This window comes from Mustelus asterias, chromosome 8 (genome assembly GCF_964213995.1).
Source record: "Mustelus asterias chromosome 8, sMusAst1.hap1.1, whole genome shotgun sequence".
NCBI lineage: Eukaryota > Metazoa > Chordata > Chondrichthyes > Carcharhiniformes > Triakidae > Mustelus > Mustelus asterias.
The window spans coordinates 11,641,733-11,662,917 of record NC_135808.1 but is presented as its reverse complement, the minus strand read 5'-3'; the positions used below and the strand labels follow the sequence as shown (position 1 = coordinate 11,662,917).

At 50.8% G+C, this 21,185-nt stretch overlaps 1 protein-coding gene and 1 long non-coding RNA gene across 2 annotated transcripts in view; one reads left to right on the top strand and one right to left on the bottom strand.

Annotated features, from left to right (window-relative positions):
- LOC144497467 (pre-B-cell leukemia transcription factor 2-like) overlaps positions 1–6,926 on the top strand; it is an 88,996-nt gene extending 82,070 nt beyond the window's left edge. The window contains exons 5-6 of the mRNA XM_078218785.1: positions 1,856–1,945; positions 3,646–6,926. Coding sequence (XP_078074911.1) covers positions 1,856–1,945; positions 3,646–3,738 — 183 coding nt within the window. The 3' untranslated portion in view covers positions 3,739–6,926. The remainder of the gene's footprint in view (positions 1–1,855; positions 1,946–3,645) is intronic.
- LOC144496854 (uncharacterized) overlaps positions 1–21,185 on the bottom strand; it is a 238,082-nt gene that overhangs the window by 181,792 nt on the left and 35,105 nt on the right. The window lies entirely within an intron of this gene.

The window sequence follows — 21,185 nt, the reverse complement described above, 5'->3', positions numbered from 1 at the left end:
TCTCTCCCCCTCCCTCCCTCTCTCCCCCTCCCTCCCTCTCTCCCCCCTCCCTCCCTCTCTCCCCCTCTCTCCCTCTCTCCCCCTCTCTCCCCCTCCCCCGCCCTCCCTCCCCTCCCCTCCCTCCCTCCCCTCCCCTCCCCTCCCTCCCTCCCCTCCCTCCCTCCCTCCCTCCCTCCCCTCCCCCCTCCCTCCTCCTCCCTCCCTCCCCTCCCCTCCCTCCCTCCCTCCCCTCCCCTCCCCCCTCCCCTCCCCTCCCTCCTCCCCTCCCCTCCCTCCCCTCCCCTCCCTCCCCTCCCCTCCCCTCCCCTCCCTCCCCTCCCCTCCCTCCCTCCCCTCCCTCCCCTTCCTCCCTCCTCCTTCCTCCCTCTCTTCCTCCCTCTCTTCCTCCCTCTCTCTCCCCTCCCTCCCTTTCTCTCCCTCCCTCTCTCTCCCTCCCTCCCTCCCTCTCTCTCTCTCCCTCCCTCCCTCTCTCTCTCCCTCCCTCTCTCTCTCTCCCTCCCTCTCTTCCCTCCCTCCCTCCCTCTCTCTCTCTCCCTCCCTCCCTCTCTTCTCTCCTCCCCTCCCTCCCTCCCTCCCTCTCTCTCTCTCTCCCTCCCTCCCTCCCTCCCTCTCTCTCCCTCCCTCTCTCTCCCTCCCTCTCTCCCTCCTCCCTCCCTCTCTCTCCCTCCCTCCCTCTCTCTCCCTCCCTCTCTCTCCCTCCCTCCCTCTCTCTCCCACCCTCCCTCTCTCTCTCCACCTTCCCTCTCTCTCTCCCTCCCTCCCCTCCCCTCCCTCTCCCCCCTCCCTCCCTCCCTCTCTCTCTCTCCCCTCCCTCCCTCTCTTCCTTCACTCCCTCCTTCTCCCCTCCCTCCCCCTCCCTCCCTCTCCCTCTTCCCTCTCTCTCGCGCATAGCACTGCTGCCTCACAGCCTTGGTGTGGAGATGCCGGAGTTGGACTGTGGGGTGAGGCACGGTAAGAAGTCTCACAAACCAGGTTAAAGTCCAACAGGTTTCTTTGGGTATCATGAGCTTTCGGAGTGCTGCTCCTTCATCAGGTGAGTCACCCGATGAAGGAGCAGCGCTCCGAAAGCTCGAAAACTCCACATTCTCCCCGTGTCTGCGTGGGTTTCCACAGGGTGCTCCGGTTTCCTCCCACAGTCTGAAAGACGTGGTGGTTAGGGTGCATTGGCCGTGCTAAATTCTCCCTCAGTGCACCCGAACAGGTGCTGGAGTGTGGCGACTAGGGGATTGTCACAGTAACTTCATTGCAGCGTTGATGTAGGCCTACTTGTGACACTAATACATAAACTTAAACTTGAGGCCTGTGTACGATTCTGGTCACCCTGCTATAGGAAGGATGTTATTAAACTGGAAAAGGTGCATAAAAGATTGACAAGGATGTTAGCGGGACTGGAAGGTTTGAGTTATAAGGAGACGCTGGATAGGCTGGAACTTGTTCCCTGGAGTGTAGGAGGCTCAGGGAGTGACCTTACAGATATTTATAAAATCATATGGGGCACAGGTAAGATGAATAGTCCAGATCATTTCCCCAGGGTAGAGGAGTCCAAAAGAGGGGAAAGGGACTCGAGGGACAACTTTTTAACCCAGAGGGTGGTGCGTGTATGGAATGAGCTGCCAGAGGAGGTGGTAGAGGCGGGTACAATGACAACATTTAGAAGACATTTGGACATGGATGGGAGAGGTTTAGACGGATGTGGGCCAATGGAACCAGTTTGGTTTAGGAAACCTGGTTTGGCATGGGCAAGTTGGGCGGAAGGGCCTGTTTCAGTACTGTGTATCTGTGTGTGACTCGATTGTGGAATTGTCGAGGGGGGGGCTATGCTGATAAAAGGCCTCTCTTCTACCTTGCCCTGCAGGTGGAATCTCTTCGCCACTCTCTGAACCAGACCGGGGGTTACGCAGAAGGACTGGGCGTCAACCAAATCTACAGTCCACGGGATGTGAGGGTAGGTGAACCGTTGATGTGCTGTGAATGGGCGGGAAAGGGCCAAGTTGGGGAATGGGTGGAGAACCGGTAGTGGAGGGGGAGGTATTCCATTTTATACATCTACACCCACCTCAGATTGGGAGGTGTCTCTGCACAACCAGCTCCCTAATATTACTGAGCTCATTTCATTCCACACAAGAGCTTTGTAATTCAACCCATCCATCCAGGACTATCCCAATCCAGCCCCCGATGACCAAGTTTGATTTGATTTATTATTGTCACATGTATTGGGATACAGTGAAAAGTATTGTTTCTTGCGCGCTATACAGACAAAGCATACCGTTCATAGAGAAGGAAAGGAGAGAGTGCAGAATGTAACAGTCATAGCGATGATCCAGAGAAAGATCAGCTTAATATGAGGTAGGTCCATTCAAATACCGTTCAAACCTGGGGCGGCACAGTGGTTAGCACTGCCACCTCACAACGCCAGGGATTCAATTCCCGACTTGGGTCACTGTCTGTATGGAGTTTGCACGTTCTCCCCGTGTCTGCGTGGGTTTCCTCCGGGTGCTCCGGTTTCCTCCCACAGTTCAAAGATGTGCGGGTTAGGTGGATTGGTCGTGCTAAATTGCCCCTTAGTGTCGGGGATGCTAGCTATGGTGAAATGCATGGGGTGGAGATGCCGGCGTTGGACTGGGGTAAACACAGTAAGAAGTCTCACAACACCAGGTTAAAGTCCAACAGGTTTATTTGGTAGCAAATACCATAAGCTTTCGGAGCGCTGCCCCTTCGTCAGACGAAGGGGCAGCGCTCCGAAAGCTTATGGTATTTGCTACCAAATAAACCTGTTGGACTTTAACCTGGTGTTGTGAGACTTCTTAAAGTGCATGGGGCCAGGGTACAGGGTGAGATGGTGGTTGGTGTGGACTCGATGGGCCAAATGCACTGTAGGATTCCATGATTCTATAAAAAGTCTGACGGCAGCAGAGAAGAAGCGGTTCTTGAGTCGGTTGGCGTGTCACCTCAGACTTTTGTATCTTGTTCCCGACGGAAGAAGGTGGAAGAGAGAATATCCGGGATGCGTGGGGTCCTTAATTATGCTGGCTGCTTTTCCGAGGCAGCGGGAAGTGTAGACAGAGTCAATGGATGGGAGGCTGGTTTGAGTGATGGATTGGGCTTCATTCACGACCCTTTGTAGTTTCTTGCGGTCTTGGGCAGAGCAGGAGCCATTCCAAGCTGTGATACAACCAGAAAGGATGCTTTCTATGGTGCATCTGTAAAAGTTGGTGAGAGTCATAGCTGACATGCCGAATTTCCTTAGTCTTCTGAGAAAGGCGTTGGTGAGTTTTCTTAACTATAGTGTCGGCATGGGGGGACCAGGACAGGTTGTTGGTGATCTGGACACCTAAAAACTTGAAGATCTCGACCATTTCCACTTAGTCCCCATTGATGTAGGCAGAGACATGTTCTCCTCTACGCTTCCTTTGTTTTACTGACATTGAGGGAGACATTATTGCCATCGCACCATTGCCACCGGATTCTCTGGCCGCAATTCTACCGCCTCGCCCGCCCCCACAATCGCCCCAAGGCTCGCAGAACGGGATCTAATGAGCCTCAGGCAGGCGAGGCGGTAATGTTCCAGCATCTATCTCTTTCCTGTACTCAATCTCGTCCCCGTACTAATATGTACTTAACCTTTCCCCTTTCTCCCCTGGCCAGGCTAACGGCGGCTGGCAAGATGCGGCCACCCCGTCTTCTGTGACATCGCCAACAGAAGGACCCGGAAGCGTGCACTCGGACACGTCCAACTGATCTCCCCGGCCAGCCAAGAACCATTCCCCGATCCAATGGGCTTTCTCCAGAGTCGACCAATAACAAAGAGAAGATGAAAATGGCGGAAGAGGCGAGGATGGATAAAAGAAAAGGGGGTGATATTGATACTAACCAATCACCTAATGTTTTACTGTAAAACCTTGGACTTCAGTGTGGGGATTGATGGAAAGGCTGCTATTTTATACACACACAAAAAGCCCCCACCCCCTCCAATCCCGACATGTCACAAGTGCGCTGTTTCCTCGGGAACGAGGCCTATCATCAGCGCCGCCACGGGTTCGGGCCTGACATCACTAACTCCCGATAGAGAAATAGGCCCATCCTCGTCGAGATTTTCTCCCCTTGAGGGTAAGATGTTGTCCGCAGGGGGAGGGGGGGGGGGGGAGGGTAGGTTTTCCGTTCTCCGGCTGTTAACCGTCTCCGTGGAATCAGCCCCGCGGTGACGATGCCGGAGGAAACCGGGGATTCGGGAGGCCAGCGGGAGAGGCGGCGAGAAAGGACTTTGCTGGGTTTGACCACAGGAGATGTTCTGCACAGACGTGCGAAAGCTTGTCTTCTTAGCCAATCTTGGCGCTTTTTTCTAGTGCTTTCTGTGTGTGTGCGTGTGTGTGCGTGTGTGTGTGTGCGTGTGTGTGTGTGTGGTGGAGGTGGAGATAGCCGGTATCCAATGAGTTAAGACCCATTTTGTCAAATGCTTACCGGGGCAGTGGTCTTTCTGTTAAACCGACTGGCTCTGTGGGGCGGCACAGTGGCACAGTGATTAGCACTGCTGCCTCACTGCACCAAGGACCCGGGTTCAATTCTGGCTTCCTTCTGTATAGAGTTTGCACATTCTCTCTGCGTCTGTTTCCTCCGGGTGCTCCGGTTTCCTCCACAGTCCAAAGATGTGCGGGTTAGGTGGATTGGCCATGCCAAATTGCCCCTTGGTGTCAGAGGGATTAGTAGGGTAAATGCGGGGGGTTAAGGGGATGGGGCCCTGGGTGGGATTGTTGTTGGAGCAGGCTTGATGGGCCAAATAGCCTCCTTCTGCACTGTAGAGAATCTATGATCTTGCCCCAATAAATCGGATGCGGTTGGAGCTCCGACCAGTTTAATAAATGTCAGGCTAGGCCCTGTCAGGCTTGGCCCTGTCAGGCTAGGCCCTGTCAGGCTAGGCCCTGTCAGGCTAGGCCCTGTCAGGCTTGGCCCTGTCAGGCTAGGCCCTGTCAGGCTAGGCCCTGTCAGGCTAGGCCTGGTCTATCTTTACGGAGCCGGAAACTCCGACAGCGTTTGGGAACTGGGCTGCTTCTTGGAAGTTGAGAATATCCAGTCGCGGTTTGTTTTTTGAAATCTTTTTTAGGCATTAAAAAAAAAGAATACCAATTAGAAAACAGCTTAAAGGGGGCGCACTTGAAAGCAGAGAGACTGTTCAAAATCTGTCGAACGTTGTAGGGGTTTTCTTTTGATATGTGTGTGTGTGTGCCCGCTTGCATGTGTGTGTGTGTGTGTGTGTGCATGTGCATGCATGCGTGTGATAAGTGTATATGTGTGTGTGCATGCGTGTGACTGATAAGTCCGTGTGTGTCAGTATGTGCATGCATGTGTGTGTGCGCACATGCGTGTGTGTGTGATAAGTCCGTGAGCGCTGGCACGTGTGTGTGCGCACATGCGTGTGTGTGTGATAAGTCCGTGAGCGCGGGCGTGTGTGTGTGTATATATAGTCCCTGTTCGTTCGGAGCTTTGAATATTGACGGAAGTCTAGAATGACAGGTTGAGATATCTCTTTCTCCCCTTGCATCCCCCAGCTCTCCGCCACCTCAATAGACTGAGGGTGGCGTACCCTGCTTCAGTCGCTCACTCATCAGGGCGGTCCCACAAGCCTGGAGCCATCCGTCCTCAGTTTTGGCTTCGTTCTCAGAGGGCGGGAAGTGTGGTCTGTTCCGGTAATGGAGAGAGCACGGACGTAGTTAATGTTTTGTCCCTTAACCTCCCGTGACAATGGAGAGGGCCTCCTTCCCGGGAGGCTTAGGATGATGAATTAATATTGGGGGGGGCTCCCTCCAGGTGACTTGTTCAGAGGGGAGGGTCTGCGTCGAGAGGGAGACGGGGCGAATTGTCCAGCGACCCCTTTCGGCCGGTTCAGAGGTGAGAGGGTAAGTGTGCCGACCGTCTGGTGGACTCGGGGGAGGGAGGGCATTCCCTGCAATCACTGGCAGGGCAGGATTAGCCTTGCGGGCAACTCTGGAGAAAGGTGGTGAGGGCATTTAATGCCAGGTGCTTTTTTTTTGTAGTTTATTTTTGCCTTTTCTACTTAGTTTGACCATTTGTGCTTTAGTTACGCAAACACTAGAGCCGCGAGGGTGGGAGGGAATCGGCTGTTCCCCCACTGACCGAGGCTCACCAGGTCAGCTATGGCCTCAGGCCAAGTCCATTGGCTCTCTGACTGGAAGGGGACGGCAAGAGTGGATGAGTGCCAACTAGACCTGGGGCAAGGCCACCAGGAGCTGGGGCCAGCCAGAAGTTGGCGAGCGCTTGAGAGCACCCACGTTGGGTCAAGAGGTTGTGCCTCCAGCCAAGAATCAAGTGTGGTGGGGGGAGGGGGATTGGCATCTGCCTGGCTTCGGTCTTGGAGCAACGCCCACCAAAGTTAATGGGGGGAAGCGGGGAGTTGGAAGAGCGCAGACGCCATGTTTTGTTTCAGAGCAGGTCCCGTTCTTTCTCCCACGAGGCAGGTCAGGCGCTCGAAGACACCCCACCCCCACAAGGCCAGAGTGGTGGCGATTGTTGACGTTGCCTCTCTGGCGCGACACTGCTCTCGAGAGGCAACCGCGACAGCCTAGGGTCAAAGGTGACAAAGAGACGTCCTCCAAATGTAAGGCCAGAAAATAGTCCCCGACCCATCCAAGGCTCCAAAACCACAGGAGAAGGTTTATATATTTTAAAAGGTAAATCGGAAGGGGTGGAGGGATGGGGAGGGGGGGTGGGGGGATGGGGGTGGGGGGGGGGAGGGGATTTGTGGGAAGAGTCTCTTTTTCTTTCTCCTCTGGTTACGTTTTAAAGTTTGATCGCGCACACTGAGGGCTGAGGTTTTACAGTGAGGTTTTTAACACTGCATTTTCTGTTGTGCCTACGTGTGGGGCACGATGTATATACTGTAGAAAGAAGTATTTGTACATGACTAGCCAATCAAAAAAAAATAAAGCAGCTTTATTACCTCATGAAAACTCATATAAACCAATAGAATTACTACACTTCGACCGGTTTAGACGGCTCACATACTACCTCTGACAACATTCACACTAGAAAATATTTTTTGTTCCTTTGTTTATTCCTCCCTCCCTGCCCCTTTTTGAAGTGTTATTCGGATCAGCACAAAATTGCAGTGTAATGATTTTATATTTAACTCGAAGGCACCTCGGAGAACAATCGGATTTTCATTTGTTCCGTGATTCTGGACCCCCCCCCCCTTGCCGAGTTATGTGGGCGGATCTTTGTATATTTTTGTTTTTCACGTGTGACCAATTTTTAATGAATTTTTTGTGGCCAATTTTCAAATGTTTCTCAGCGGGGTTGTGTGGGGAGGGGGGGCGGGATGGTGGCACTGTCGTCATGTCTCTCCGGCCTCCCTCAGGGTCACCAATCAGCGAGTCATGCGCTTCTCATTAAATATTGTGTCCCCATCTTTCTCTCTCTTTCTCTCTCTCTCCCTTCAAAGATAAAGTGAGGGTTATATCCTTGAATCTCACTCGTTCGTAAGGGGGGAGGCGATGGCCTAGTGGTATTACCACTAGATTATTAATCCAGAAACTCGGGCTAATGTTCTGGGGACCCGGGTTCGAATCCCGCCACGGCAGATGGTGGAATTTGAATTATGTCTGGAATTAAGAATCCACTGTTGATTTTGGAAAAACCCATCTAGGTTCACTAATGTCCCTTTAGGGAAGGAAATCTGCCTTCCTTACCTGGGTCTGGCCTACATGTGACTCCAGAGCCACACAGCAATGTGGTTGACTCTTAATTACCCTCTGAAATGTCCTGGCAAGCCACTCAGTGATTCATTAAGCTCACCACCAACTTCTCAAGGGTGACTTGCGATGGGCAATAAATGTTGGGTCCAGCCAGCGACGCCCATGTCCTGCGAATGATTTAGAAAAATAAATAAATGTTCGCAGAAAGCGAAACACCTTGGGTCCTACCCCCCCGGGACTGATGGCCCTTAGGGCCTGGGTCGCTGTCGTGTATCCGGGTCGGGCCATTCCCGATGGCAATGATTAAGGGCTGGGTAGACAGAAGAGAGGGAGAGAGAGGGGCCAACCATCAGTCCTTGGGAGTGCGGTGCCTCACCCATTGCCAGTCTGGGTACGGGTTTTTATTTCCACGGTGGGGAAAGAGGGAATGGGCAGCTTGGTGCCCACTCCGGGTGGGGGGATGCTTCTGTCGAGCGACGCTCAGGAAAGTTGGGGCTTCGAACAAAACAAAAAAAAATGAATAAAATGTGGCCTCGTACCTCCGTGTCTGTGTTGGGAGGCAAGGGTAGCAAAGAATCCAGGGTCATTCCCAATTGCCCTCTGCTGGAGTCAGGGTGGCCAGGTTAGGCTTAGAAATTGAATGTTCCTTCCACTGATGGATACCTGAGGAGTGTTTTCCTCTCTCTCCCCACCCCCTCCCCCACATTTTCTCCATTCCGGTACGACGGAGGACATTTTGGGTGATTCGCAGTTAGGGTTCGGGAAGTTGTCTGAAACGGGGAGAATGGAAACATTTCTGTTCCATGGGGGGTGGCACGGTAGCACGGTGGTTAGCACTGCTTCCTCACAGCGCCAGGGACCCGGGGTTCAATTCCCGGCTCGGGTCACTGTCTGTGTGGAGTTTGCACGTTCTCCCCGTGTCTGCGTGGGTTTCCTCCGGGTGCTCCGGTTTCCTCCCACAGTCCAAAGATGTGCGGGTTAGGTTGGATTGGCCATGATAAATTGACCATTAGTGTCTGGGGGACTAGCAGGGTAAATATGTGGGGTTACGGGGATGGGGCCTGGGTGGGATTGTGGTCGGTGCAGACTCGATGGGCCTCCTTTTGCACTGTCAGGATTCTCTGATTCCATGATTTCCCTGGCTCGGTGGTGAGGGCCTCCAGTGAGAAGAGGCCTGTCGGTTCCACAGCTTCCCCTCCCTGATAACCGTAAAATTTCACCTGGGGGAACCCGCCAAGGTTCAGGGGCCTACTCTTGTTTTGAAGGTGTTGCTAAACAATGGGTGCCAAATGATAACCATTTTGTTCTTGGGGGCATTGACGGTGGAGGGAGGCATTGGTGGGGGGGGGTGGGAGTAATTGGATATCCCACTCAGAGAGCCAAAACGACACGGGGGAAGGGTGGCGGAATGGGTTGAATAGTCCACCTCTTGTTGCTCTCTTGCCCTCCATGATCTGCCAAATGATCCATAAAATTGGCACATTTTATCTGTGGAAAAGCAATAATAATCAGGAGGAGATGAACAAGGGGGGAAAAAAAATTGTGATTTTTTAAAATAATCATGTGAAGGGGGTGAGTTTGCTGGTATGGTGTTGGGGGGGGGGGATAGTTTTTGTGTAGAATCAGTCCCTGGGATAGCTTGACCTGGTTACCATGGCAACAGCCCCCTTTTTCTAACGAAACGGCTTCGCGCTCTCTCTTTTTTCTCCTCTTCTCCCCCCCGTCCTCCCCATCTTCCCCCCCATCTTCCCCCCCTTCCCCACCACAAGGCCTCCACTTTTAAAATGCCCTTACTACCACAAGGCCTCAGGGCCTGGGCTTTTCCAATCCCCATTTGCGTTGGCCCTCAGCGAGGACGATTGTCTCCTCTGGGCCCAATGTTGGTTCTAAGGGGATCTATTTGAGGGGACTATTTCCTGTGCACCCACCGCCCCGACTACTTTGTGTTGCCGATCAGACCTCCCTTTACATGAAGGCTGCATTGTAAATTTGCAATGACAATTCTTTTCAGAATAAAAGGTAGCAAAGCGGGCAGCCCAGTTGAAGCAAGTAAGCCCAACAGTCACCAGTGGAGATGTTGAGATTGTCAGTAGCATTATGAGTTGTCAGACAATAGATAGTGCCATTTGACACCCAAACTGCTTCTGTCCTTCCACCAACTTTGGAGTGACGACGCAGTGGTATTGTCACAGGATCTGTGATCCAGGGTAATGCTTTGGGGACCCGGGTTCGAATCCCGCCACGGCAGATGGTGAAATTTGAATTCATCTGGTCCACTAATGTCCTTTCGGGAAGGAAATCTGCCGTCGTTACCTGGCCTGGCCTACATGTGACTCCAGAACCACAGCAATGTGGTTGACTCTTAAACAACCTCTGAAATGGCCTAGCAAACCACTTGATGGGTAATTAGGGCTGGCCCAGCCAGCGGCGCCCACGTCTCCTGAACGAAAAAAATAATCCCCGAACTTCTCAGCACTGCTGCGTCACAGCGTCAGGGACCCGGGTTCAATTCCCGGCTTGGGTCACTGTCTGTGTAGGCACGTTGTGCCTCGTGTCTGCGTGGGTTTGCTCCGGGTGCTCAGGTTTCCTCCCACAATCCAAAGATGTGCGGGTTAGGTGGACTGGCCATGGTAAATTGACCATTAGTGTCAGGAGCACTGGATAGGGTAAATGCATGGGGTTACAGGAATGGGGCCTGGGTGGGATTGTGGTCGGTGCAGACTCGATAGGCCGAACGGCCTCCTTCTACACTGTAGGATTCGATGAAAAGTTCTAGGATTATTAGTCCTGTGATGAGGAATGGGAAGCAAAGTTCCCTCAAATAATCCATTGATGTGTTGATTCTCCTTTTGTGAGACTCGTTAGGTTTGAAAGTTGCTTTGATCGCTGTATCTTGGTTTGACTTTTTTTGAAGACCTCTTTAACTATTTACGACCTTATTTTTAAACCCCGCCCCCCCCGCTCCAATTTTGATGTATTTCATGTACGCTTCATGATATGAATCTGTGCATTTTTCCAGAAAAAGCGATGATAGTAACAAGAAACTGGGCTGCGGTTCTAGCTTATATTAATCTTAAATCACTGTTTCTGTTCTCCAGTGGAGAGAAGGCTCCTTTTATTATTTTATTTTGTAGGCCATTCATGGGCATGTTTTGGTCAGAAAGCGTGTGTGTGTGTGTGTGTGCCATCCATGTGTACCCCTATCCGTCTTTCACTGTCAACCCCCCCCGCCCCCTTCCCTTCACGTTGGACTGCTGGCACCTAAAATGTCCGCCAGTCCGGAATCGTTGGGCGCCAGGCAGTGAGGAAATGGACGGGAAAGGGGGCCTGACTGAGACCTGGGGCCTAGTCCGGGGAAACCCGGCCCTCTTCCGAGCCAGTTTTGGCCAAGAAAATCTCGGAAGAGGAACCTCCGCGTGACGTAACTTTGACAAAGCTTTTGGCCAACAAAAAAAGTGTACTTTTCTTTTTATAAAAAAACAGGTTTGGAAGGCACGCTGCGGGCGGTGGGGTGGGGGTGGCGGGATCCCAGAACCTGTCTCTTTTAAGCGTTATGCTGCCATTCTGTGCTGCTAAGTAACCATAATTGCTTTCAATAAACTTTATTGTTCCACGCAGCTTTTAATTTTTTGTGTTTTGTCGAAACAGACTTTTCTTTTGCTTCAAGCGTTGAGTTTGCTCTCCAGGCCGAGGGATTAAGGGGTGGGGGGCTGAGTCGGGGAGATTGGTCGGTGGATTTTTAAGCATAGTCTTCCCAACGCTCCTCTCCACTCTGCTGTTGCCCCCTTCACCATCTCTTGCCCCTTGGCCTCTGCTTGCTGCGGGGTATTTACCCCGCATCTAACCTACGCATCCCGGGACACTATGGGACAATTTGGCGCAGCCAATGCACCTAACCCGCACATCTTTGGGAGGAAACCAGAGGAAACCCATGCAGACACGGGGAGAATGTGCAAACTCCACACAGACAGTGACCCAAGCCGGGAATTGAACCCGGGCCCCTGGCGCTGTGAGGCAGCAGTGCTAACTACTGTGCCACCGTGCACTGCATGACTCTGCTATATTTAGAGGGCAAATTAAGGGGCTATGAGGGAACAGTGCCCACGCTCTTGACCTGGGGTCCGTGACGCTTGCGGGTTTTGCTGGAACGCGTTCCTTTGATGGAACCGCCCTGTGGGTGTTTTTTTGAGGTGATTATTTTTCCGGTCACCAGTCAGTTTCCAGTATTATGGCCAGCCTTGACTCTCTCAATTTAGTTTTTTTTCCCCTCGGCCGCTGTTTGATTTCTGTCTTTTTATTTTGCATCCTTCGATGAGTCGTTCCCTCAAATCTTGAAACAAAAACGCAGAGGGCGCTGGATAAACTCAGCAGGTCTGGCAACATCTGTGCAGAGAGTGGGGGGGATGGAGTTAACGCTCGAGTCCAACATGACTCTTATTTTTCGGGTGGGATTGTCCAGTTCCATCGATGCTATTCCCGTCCACCGCGGGAGGGGAAAATCCCACCCTTCGGAAATGAAATGACGGCACGGTGGCACAGTGGTTGGCACTGCTGCCCCACAGCGCCAGGGACCCGGGTTCGATTCCCGGCTCGGGTCACTGTCTGTGCGGAGTCTGCACACTCTCCCCGTGTCTGCGTGGGTTTCCTCCGGGTGCTCCGGTTTCCTCCCACAATCCGAAAGACGTGCTGGTTAGGGTGCATTGGCCATGCTAAATTCTCCCTCAGTGTACCCGAACAGGCGCCGGAGTGTGGCGACTGGGGGATTATCACAGTAACTTCATTGCAGCATTAATATAAGTCTACTTGTGACACTAATAAATAATCTTTAATAAAAAAATTAAACTTGTAATGAAACGTTAACTCTTCAAAACATAGAAACTAGAAGCAGGAGGAGGCCATTTGGCCCATCAAGCCTGCTCCACCATTCAGTTTGATCATGGGCTGATCATCAAATTCAATATCCTGATTCCCTCCTTCCTCCCATATCCCTTGGTCCCTTTAGCCCCAAGAGTTGTATCTAATTTCTTCTTAAAATCAGACAATGTTTTGGCCTCAACTACATTCTGTGGTAGTGAATTCCACACATTCACCACCCTCTGGGTGAAGAAATTTCTCCTCACCTCAGTTCTAAAAGGTTTACCCGTTATCCTCAAACTATGAACCGTAGTTCTGGACTCCCCCCATCATTGGGAACATTCTTTCTGAATCTACCCTGTCTAACCCTGTTAGAATTTTATAAGTTTCTATGAGATCCCCTCTCACTCTTCTGAACTCCAGTGAATGTAATCCTAACCAACTTAGTCTCTCCTCATATGACAGACCTGCCATCCCAGGAATCAGCCTGGTAAACCTTCGCTGTACTCCCTCTATAGCAAAGACATCCTTCCTCAGATAAGGACACCAAAACAACACACAATACTCCAGGTGTGGCCACACCAACGCCCTTTACAATTGCAGCAAAACATCCCTATCCCTATACTCAAATCCTCTCGCTAAGAAGGCCAACTTACCATTTGCCTTCTTTATTGCCTCCTGTACCTGCACGCTTACTTTCAGTGACCGATGCACGAGGACTCCAAGGTCTCGCTGAGTATCCACCTCTCTGAATTTACATCCATTCAAGTAATAATCTGACCAGTGAGCATTCTTGGTTGGAGATTGTTTGGGATAGGGATAGTTATGGCCCTGCACTGGGGAGCAATGTTAAATATGGCATTGCTGTACATTGCCAATGCCTTTGAACCCACATCATAAGAAGTGGATGTACACCACAGCCCTAGGAATGAAGGGTTTGCCATATGAGGAGCGGTTGGGGAATCTGGGTCTATACGCGATGGAACTTAGAAGGATGAAGGGAGGGATCTAATTGAAACTTACAGAATACTGAGAGGCCTAGATAGAGTGGACATGGAGAGGATGTTTCCACTAGGAGAGACTAGAACTCGAGGGCACAACCTCAGAGTGAAGGGGCGCTCCTTTAAAACTGAGATGAGGAGGAATTTCTTCAGCCTGAGGGTGGTGAATCTGTGGAACTCGTTGCCACAGAAGGCTGCGGAGGGCGGGTCATTGAGTGTCTTTAACGCAGAGATAGATAGGTTCTTGATTAATAAGGAATCAAGGATTACGGGGAGAAGGCAGGAGAATGGGGATGAGAATCATATCATCCATGATTGAATGGCAGAGCAGACTCGATGGGCCGAATGGCCTAATTCCGCTCCTATATCTTGTGGTTTATAGATAATTAAAGCCCCCCCCTGCACTCAGAATGTCAAGTGGGGGAACCTGGGCTCAATAACCAGTGTGGGATTTTAAGGCCTGGCTTCCCTAGAAACAAGGCAAATGTTAAGAAAATAAGCAAACGAAAAGGCTAAAACATGAGCACATACGTATATGGACAGAACAAGGTGAACCGATTGCGAGACGGCCTTTCACTTCACCGTTTACTTCCAAGTTTCACTGGGAGAATGAAATTGAAAGTGGCACAAGTGCCAGATAAATACAGGGCAAAGCAAAAGGCCCGGACAGCTGAAATAAAAACCGGAAATGCCAATCAGCCTTTGGAAGAAGGAAAAGAGATTAACATTTCTCCTGACGTGACCCTCCTGACGTGGTCTGTGAAGAGAGCCAATTCCCCGAGCACATTTTGCCTCCCTTGTCCAAACCAGCCAGAGATTTCTGGCTGCACTTTCTGGAATTTTCTTTTGTTTGACTTCCCCTCTACCTCGCCACTCACACACATATCAGATTCCGTGTTGTCCCTTTGTGAAGGGCGACTGGCGGGGGGGGGGGGGGGGGGGGCGGGGGGAAAGGGGTGAGGAGTGAGGACTCGGGTTTAATTTGCGTCAACTGAAGTGAGGCCTACTTCATGCCCAAAAGCCTAACTCAGGATGGCTATGCACTCCTGAAGTCACGGCAGACAATGGTCAAAAGGATGTTAAAAGTTTATTTATTCGTGTCACAAGTAGGCTTACATTAGCAATGAAGTTACTGTGAAAACCCCCTAGTTCACCACACTCCGGTGCCTGTTCGGGTACACTGAGGGAGAATTTAGCACGGCCAATGCACCCTAACCAGCACGTCTTTCAGACTGGGAGGAAACCGGAGCATCCGGAGGAAACCCACACACGCAGGGGGAGAACTCCGTCAACTCCACACAGACCCAAGCCGGGAATCGAATCCGGGTCGCTGGCAATGTGAGGCAGTTGTGCTAAACACTGTACCACCCGTGCCACCCCAAGGCATCCTAACAGTTGAAGCTTATGTCTATTTTGCTCCCGTCCTGTCTAGGAGGGGGAGATGGGGAGGGGGAGATGAGGAGGGAGGGGAGGGGGAGATGAGGAGGGAGGGGAGGGGGAGATGGGGAGGGGAGGGGGAGCCTTGGAACCTTCTGTGCTCATGTAACCTGTGACCCTGACGTCGGTCGGAGCGGTTGGAATGGGAGGTGAGTCACATGTCGGTCAAGTTATCGTCCAAACAGACAAACCGTCAATCATCATCCCACAAACCCTTGGGTAGCTTTCTCGATTGTTAAAATCTTTTGGAGCATCCTTTCATCTCCCCCCTCAGTGCCTTGTTACTGTTGCACATTTAAATAAAGCTTGTTTTTCTAATTTTATATTAAAAAAATAATTCATCCTGAATTCACGGAAACTTAGGGAAGATTTTGAGCGTCTAATTCCATGCCCTGTTAAACGTCCATCACACAGCATGAACAAAAGGATGGCACAGTGGTTAGCACTGCTGCCTCACAGCACCAGGGACCCAGGTTCAACTCTTGGCTTGGGTCACTCTCTGTGTAGAATTTGCACGTTCTCCCCATGTATGTGTGTGTTTCCTCCGGGTGCTCCAGTTTCCTCCCACAGTCCAAAAGACATACTGGTTAGGGTGGAATGGCCATGCTAAATTCTCCCAGTCTACCTGGATCCACTACAGTTTGCCTATCGCTGCAACAGGTCCACAACAGACGCCATCTCCCTGGCCCTGCACTCAACCCTGGAACACCTAGATAACAAAGACACCTATGTCAGACTCCTACTTATTGACTACAGCTCAGCCTTCAACATCATTATTCCCACGAAACCCATCTCCAAACTCCATGGCCTGGGCCTCAGCTCCTCCCTCTGCAACTGGATCCTGAACTTCCTAACTCACAGACCACAATCAGTAAGGATAGGCAACAACACCTCCTCCACAACCATCCTCAACACCGGTGCCCCACAAGGCTGTGTTCTCAGCCCCCATACTATACTCCTTATACACCTATGACTGTGCGGCCAAATTCCCCTCCAATTCGATTTTCAAGTTTGCTGACGACACCATCGTAGTTGGATCTCAAACAATGACGAGACAGAGTACAGGAATGAGATAGAGAATCTGGTGAACTGGTGCGTTGACAATAATCTCTCCCTCAATGTCAACAAAACGAAGGAGATTGTCATCGACTTCAGGAAACGTAAAGGAGAACATTCCCCTGTCTATATCAATGGGGACGAAGTAGAAAGGGTCGAGAGCTTCAAATTTTTAGGTGTCCAGATCACCAACAACCTGTCCTGGTCCCTCCATGCCGACACTATAGTTAAGAAAGCCCACCAACGCCTCTACTTTCTCAGAAGACTAAGAAAATTTGGCATGTCAGCTACAACTCTCACCAATTTTTAGAGATACACCATCGAAAGCATTCTTTCTGGTTGTATCACAGTTTGGTATGGCTCCTGCTCTGCCCAAGACCACAAGAAACTACAAGAGGTTGTGAATGTAGCCCAATCCATCACGCAAACCAGCCTCCCATCCATTGACTCTGTCTACACTTCCCGCTGCCTCGGCAGAGCAGCCAGCATAATTAAGGACCCTACGCACCCCGGACATTCTCTTTTCCACCTTCTTCCGTTGGTAAAAAGATACAAAGGTCACGTACCAACCGAAGAACAGCTTCTTCCCTGCTGCCATCAGACTTTTGAATGGACCTACCTTGCACTAAGTTGATCTTTCTCTACACCCTAGCTATGACTGTAACACTACATTCTGCACTGTCTCATTTCCTTCTCTATGAACGGTATGCTTTATCTGTATAGAGTGCAAGAAACAATACTTTTCACTGTACACTAATACATGTGACAATAATAAATCTAATCAAATCCCTGTGTACCTGAGCAGGCGCCGGACTGTGGTGATGAGGGGATTTTCACAGTAACTTCATCGCAGTGTTAATGTAAGCCTACTTGTGACACTAATAAATAAACTGCAAAAACTTTAAACTGGCGCTGTGAGGCCGCAGTGCTGACTGCTGTGCACCGTGGGAGGGAAGCAGGTTTGTTATTTAAGAGAGATTTGAGGTATTTATTGAGCAGCGGGCAAGCCAAGCTGGAAGGCAGGGAACCCACAGGAACTGAAGTGTTTTAACTATCATCTCCCCCTCTCCCCGCCCTTCCCCCCCTCTCCCCGCCCTTCCCCCCCCTCTCCCCGCCCTTCCCCCCCTCTCCTCGCCCTTCCCCCCCTCTCCCCGCCCTTCCCCCCCTCTCCCCGCCCTTCCCCCCTCTCCCCGCCCTTTCCCCCTCTCCCCGCCCTTCCCCCCTCTCCCTGCCCTTCCCCCCCTCTCCCCGCCCTTCTCCCCCCCACCTCACATCTCAATGTCAATCAACCCAACTATCACCAACTTGACTAAACCCGTCATGGAGTTCATTGACTCTGGCTATGTCCCCTGTCTGTCCTTTGGTCAATTCTTCAGCCCCTCTGTGCACCACACAACTCCCCCCAACCCCCCTGCCATTCCCCCCCGCCCCTTCCCCCCCCTCCCAACCCTGCCAAACCCTCCGCTCACTCCCTGGGCCCTCTCCAGCCTCAGGAACACGCAGCAAAATGTGCCTGCCCTTTAACCTGGTTGCCTGGGCGATGAGCAGCTGTCCGTCCGAGAGTCATTTCACACTGATTATTTCCTCGTTGATGCTGACAGATGTCGATCCTCCCCCTCTCCCAACCCCACCCTTCACCCCCCCCCCCCCCTCCTCCCCTGACAGCTGAGACGTTAATATTTCCATCAGGGAGGTGTCATTTATACGTGTGAATCCTGAGCCCACTCAAGAGATTAGCCGTCTGAAGCCAACTGTGGCCAAATAGGACCATTCACTCATGCCATTTTTCTGCTTGTACCGAAGGGGGGGTTGTGGGGGGTTTCTGTCGTGGTTCACTCTACTCTGACAGGCTGCAGTCTCTTAAGAATTCCTTATTTTAATTTGGAGATCTTCCCCAAACGCATCAACAAAATCTCCAAACATCACGACGCTCGCTGCAGTATTCAGATCCTTTACAGTGCATTCCACGATATTCTTTACACTGCAAGAGATCCAAATTGATTCATCAATAAATTAAACTAAATCTAACGAAACCACCTTGTCCATTATTCTATATATAAACCATCTGAACCCCTCGATTGGATTCCAGTCTGTAACTCACTCCCAGGTATCCATTATTCTATATGTAAACCATCTGAACCCCTCAATTAGATTCCAGTCTGTAACTCACTCCCAGGTATCCATTATTCTATATATAAACCATCTGAACCCTCGATTAGATTCCAGTCTGTAACTCACTCCCAGGTATCCATTATTCTATATATAAACCATCTGAACCCCTCGATTAGATTCCAGTCTGTAACTCACTCCCAGGTATCCATTATTCTATATGTAAACCATCTGAACCCCTCGATTAGATTCCAGTCTGTAACTCACTCCCAGGTATCCATTATTCTATATGTAAACCATCTGAACTCCTCGATTAGATTCCAGTCTGTAACTCACTCCCAGGTATCCATTATTCTATATATAAACCATCTGAACCCCTCGATTAGATTCGACTCTGTAACTCACTCCCAGGTATCCATTATTCTATATATAAACCATCTGAACCCCTCGATTAGATTCCAGCATGATGATATTCAATATTCAACATAAATATGAATGTAATTTGTCCTGGTGTGCCATATTCTGAAGGTGACCATTGTATAAAAGGCTAAGGGTCTACTCATTTCTAAATCTGATCAAGCCTTGGAACAATTGTAATTTTCCCCGTGTGGAGTTAGTGACATCTGATTAACTCAGAGAACACCGAGGATCCGTCACTAATTCCCTGACCATTTCACTGTGCACAGCCCTACCCTGCTTAACCCAGGGCAGCGTCTGTGTGTGGCTCCAGATGTCCCAGGAATGATTCACAATCACCAGCAATCAGAAGGGGAGAGACACCAGAAGGGGCTGGAGAAGCTGGAACTCCCCCATCCATGCATTTGCAAGCAAATTGAGGGCTCCATTTCCATCGTGTGTGAACTGGCGTCGCAGGAATGGTTCACCAGGCTGCCTGTTTGCTGAGCCCATCAGTGACTGAAGGCCACCTCCTGAGAGAAACAAAGAAGGGAGGTTTACGTTAACACTGCACCTTTCTCATGGGGTGTCCAGGTATGGAACTTCTGAAATACTGGGGCGGCACAGTGCCACAGTGGTTAGCACTGCTGCCTCACAGTGCCAGGGACCTGGGTTCAATTCCGGCCTTGGGTGTGTGGAGTTTGCACATTCTCCCCCGTGTCTGCGTGGGTTTCCTCCGGGTGCTCCGGTTTCCTCCCACACTCAAAAAATGTGCAGGTTAGGTGAATTGGCCATGCAAAAATTGCCCCTTAGTGTCCAAAGATGTGTAGGCTAGGTGGATTAGCCATTCTAAATTGCCCCTCAGTGTCCAAAACTGTGCAGATTAGGTGGATTGGCCATGCTAAATTGCCCCTTGGTGTCCCAAGATGTGTCATAGAGTCATAGAGGTTTACAGCACGGAAACAGGCTCTTCAGCTGAACTTGTCCATGTCGCTCCTTTTTTTAACCCCTAAGCTAGTCCCAATTGCCCGCATTTGGCCCATATCCCTCTATACTCATCTTACCCATGTAGCTGTCTAAACGCTTTTTAAAAGACAAAATTGTACCCGCCTCTACTACTACCTCTGGCAGCTTGTTGTAGGTTAGGTTAGGTGGATTGGCCGTGCTAAATTCCTTCTAAGAAACAGAAAATGCAGAAAATGAGAACTCTGACGAGGATCACAGCTTGTACTTTGCCAAATGAAAACCCATTTGCGCCCACACTTCAGCCCAAACTGGGGTTTGGCACAGAAGCTGTGACAGAACCTTTGCGACTTCTGAAGTGGCGGAATCCTGGACAGCAACCTTGTCCCGGAATTAGCTATCCACAAGAAGTTCCTCTCATTACTGAAACTGCTTTGTCTCCACATTCTCAGCAGTTCTTCCCACTGCCAATAGTGGAGCAAGCTTGTACAGGTGTGGCTACAGAGAGCAGCCAGTCCTTTGGAAACTCATTGGGGAATTATCGCTGCTTTTCTCCCTGACTGTCTGGTGAGAAGTTGCTTGTATATTCCTCCATCGTCTTAAATTCATTGCAATCTCAGATCTCCAATGCCTTTCCAGTCGTTGATACAATAGTCAAAGGTGCAGCTGTGATAACTTTCCCAAGGGATGAAATCACTCTTGACTTTCCAAAACCTGTCCACTATCTACAAGGCACAAGTCAGGAGTGTGATGGAATACTCCCCACTTGCCTGGATGGGTGCAGTTCCAACAACACTTAAGAAGCTCAACATGGACAAAGCAACCCACTTGATTGACACCCCATCCACCAACATCCATTCCCTCCACCACCAACGCTCAGTAGCAGCAGTGTGTACCAGCTACAAGATGCACTGCAGCAATTCACCAAAGATCCTTAGAGAGCATCTTCCAAACCCACGATCATTTCTATCTAGAAGGACAAGGGCAGCAGATAAATGGAAACACCACCACCTGCAAGTTCCCCTCCAAGCCACTCACCATCCTGACTTGGAAATATATCGCCGTTCCTTCACAGTCACTGGACAAAGAACAAAGAACAAAGAACAATACAGCACAGGAACAGGCCCTTCGGCCCTCCAAGCCCGCGCCGCTCCCCGGTCCAGGATTGAATCCTGAATCCAGGATCCCCGCCCAATTTTCCAGCCTATCTACATACCAATATCCTATCCACCGAGCTGTCCCTCACAGCTACGATGCTTTGTTCATTACAACCTATTAACTTACCCCCACCCCCCCATTCCAGACCATGTGATCTCCAGGGAGAGGCGAAAACCCAGAGTGAAAAACCCCAGGGCCAATATGGGGAAAAAAAAATCTGGGAAATTCCTCTCCGACCCCCTGAGGCGATCGAAACGAGTCCTGGAGATCACAATGGCCCCGATCGGAAAATGCTTCCCAACCCTAGTCATTTCCACTTCCACGAACACCATATGAATCCCCTGCCCCCGAGACAGGTTCCCAACTATCCGCAGTCTCACTCTGTACTGGCACCAGTAAGATGATCGTAGAATGAAGCCTTGAAACGAGAAACCAGGAACAATTAGCCCGCGCCGCTCCCTGGTCCAAACTAGATCACTCTTTTGTATCCCTCCATTCCCACTCC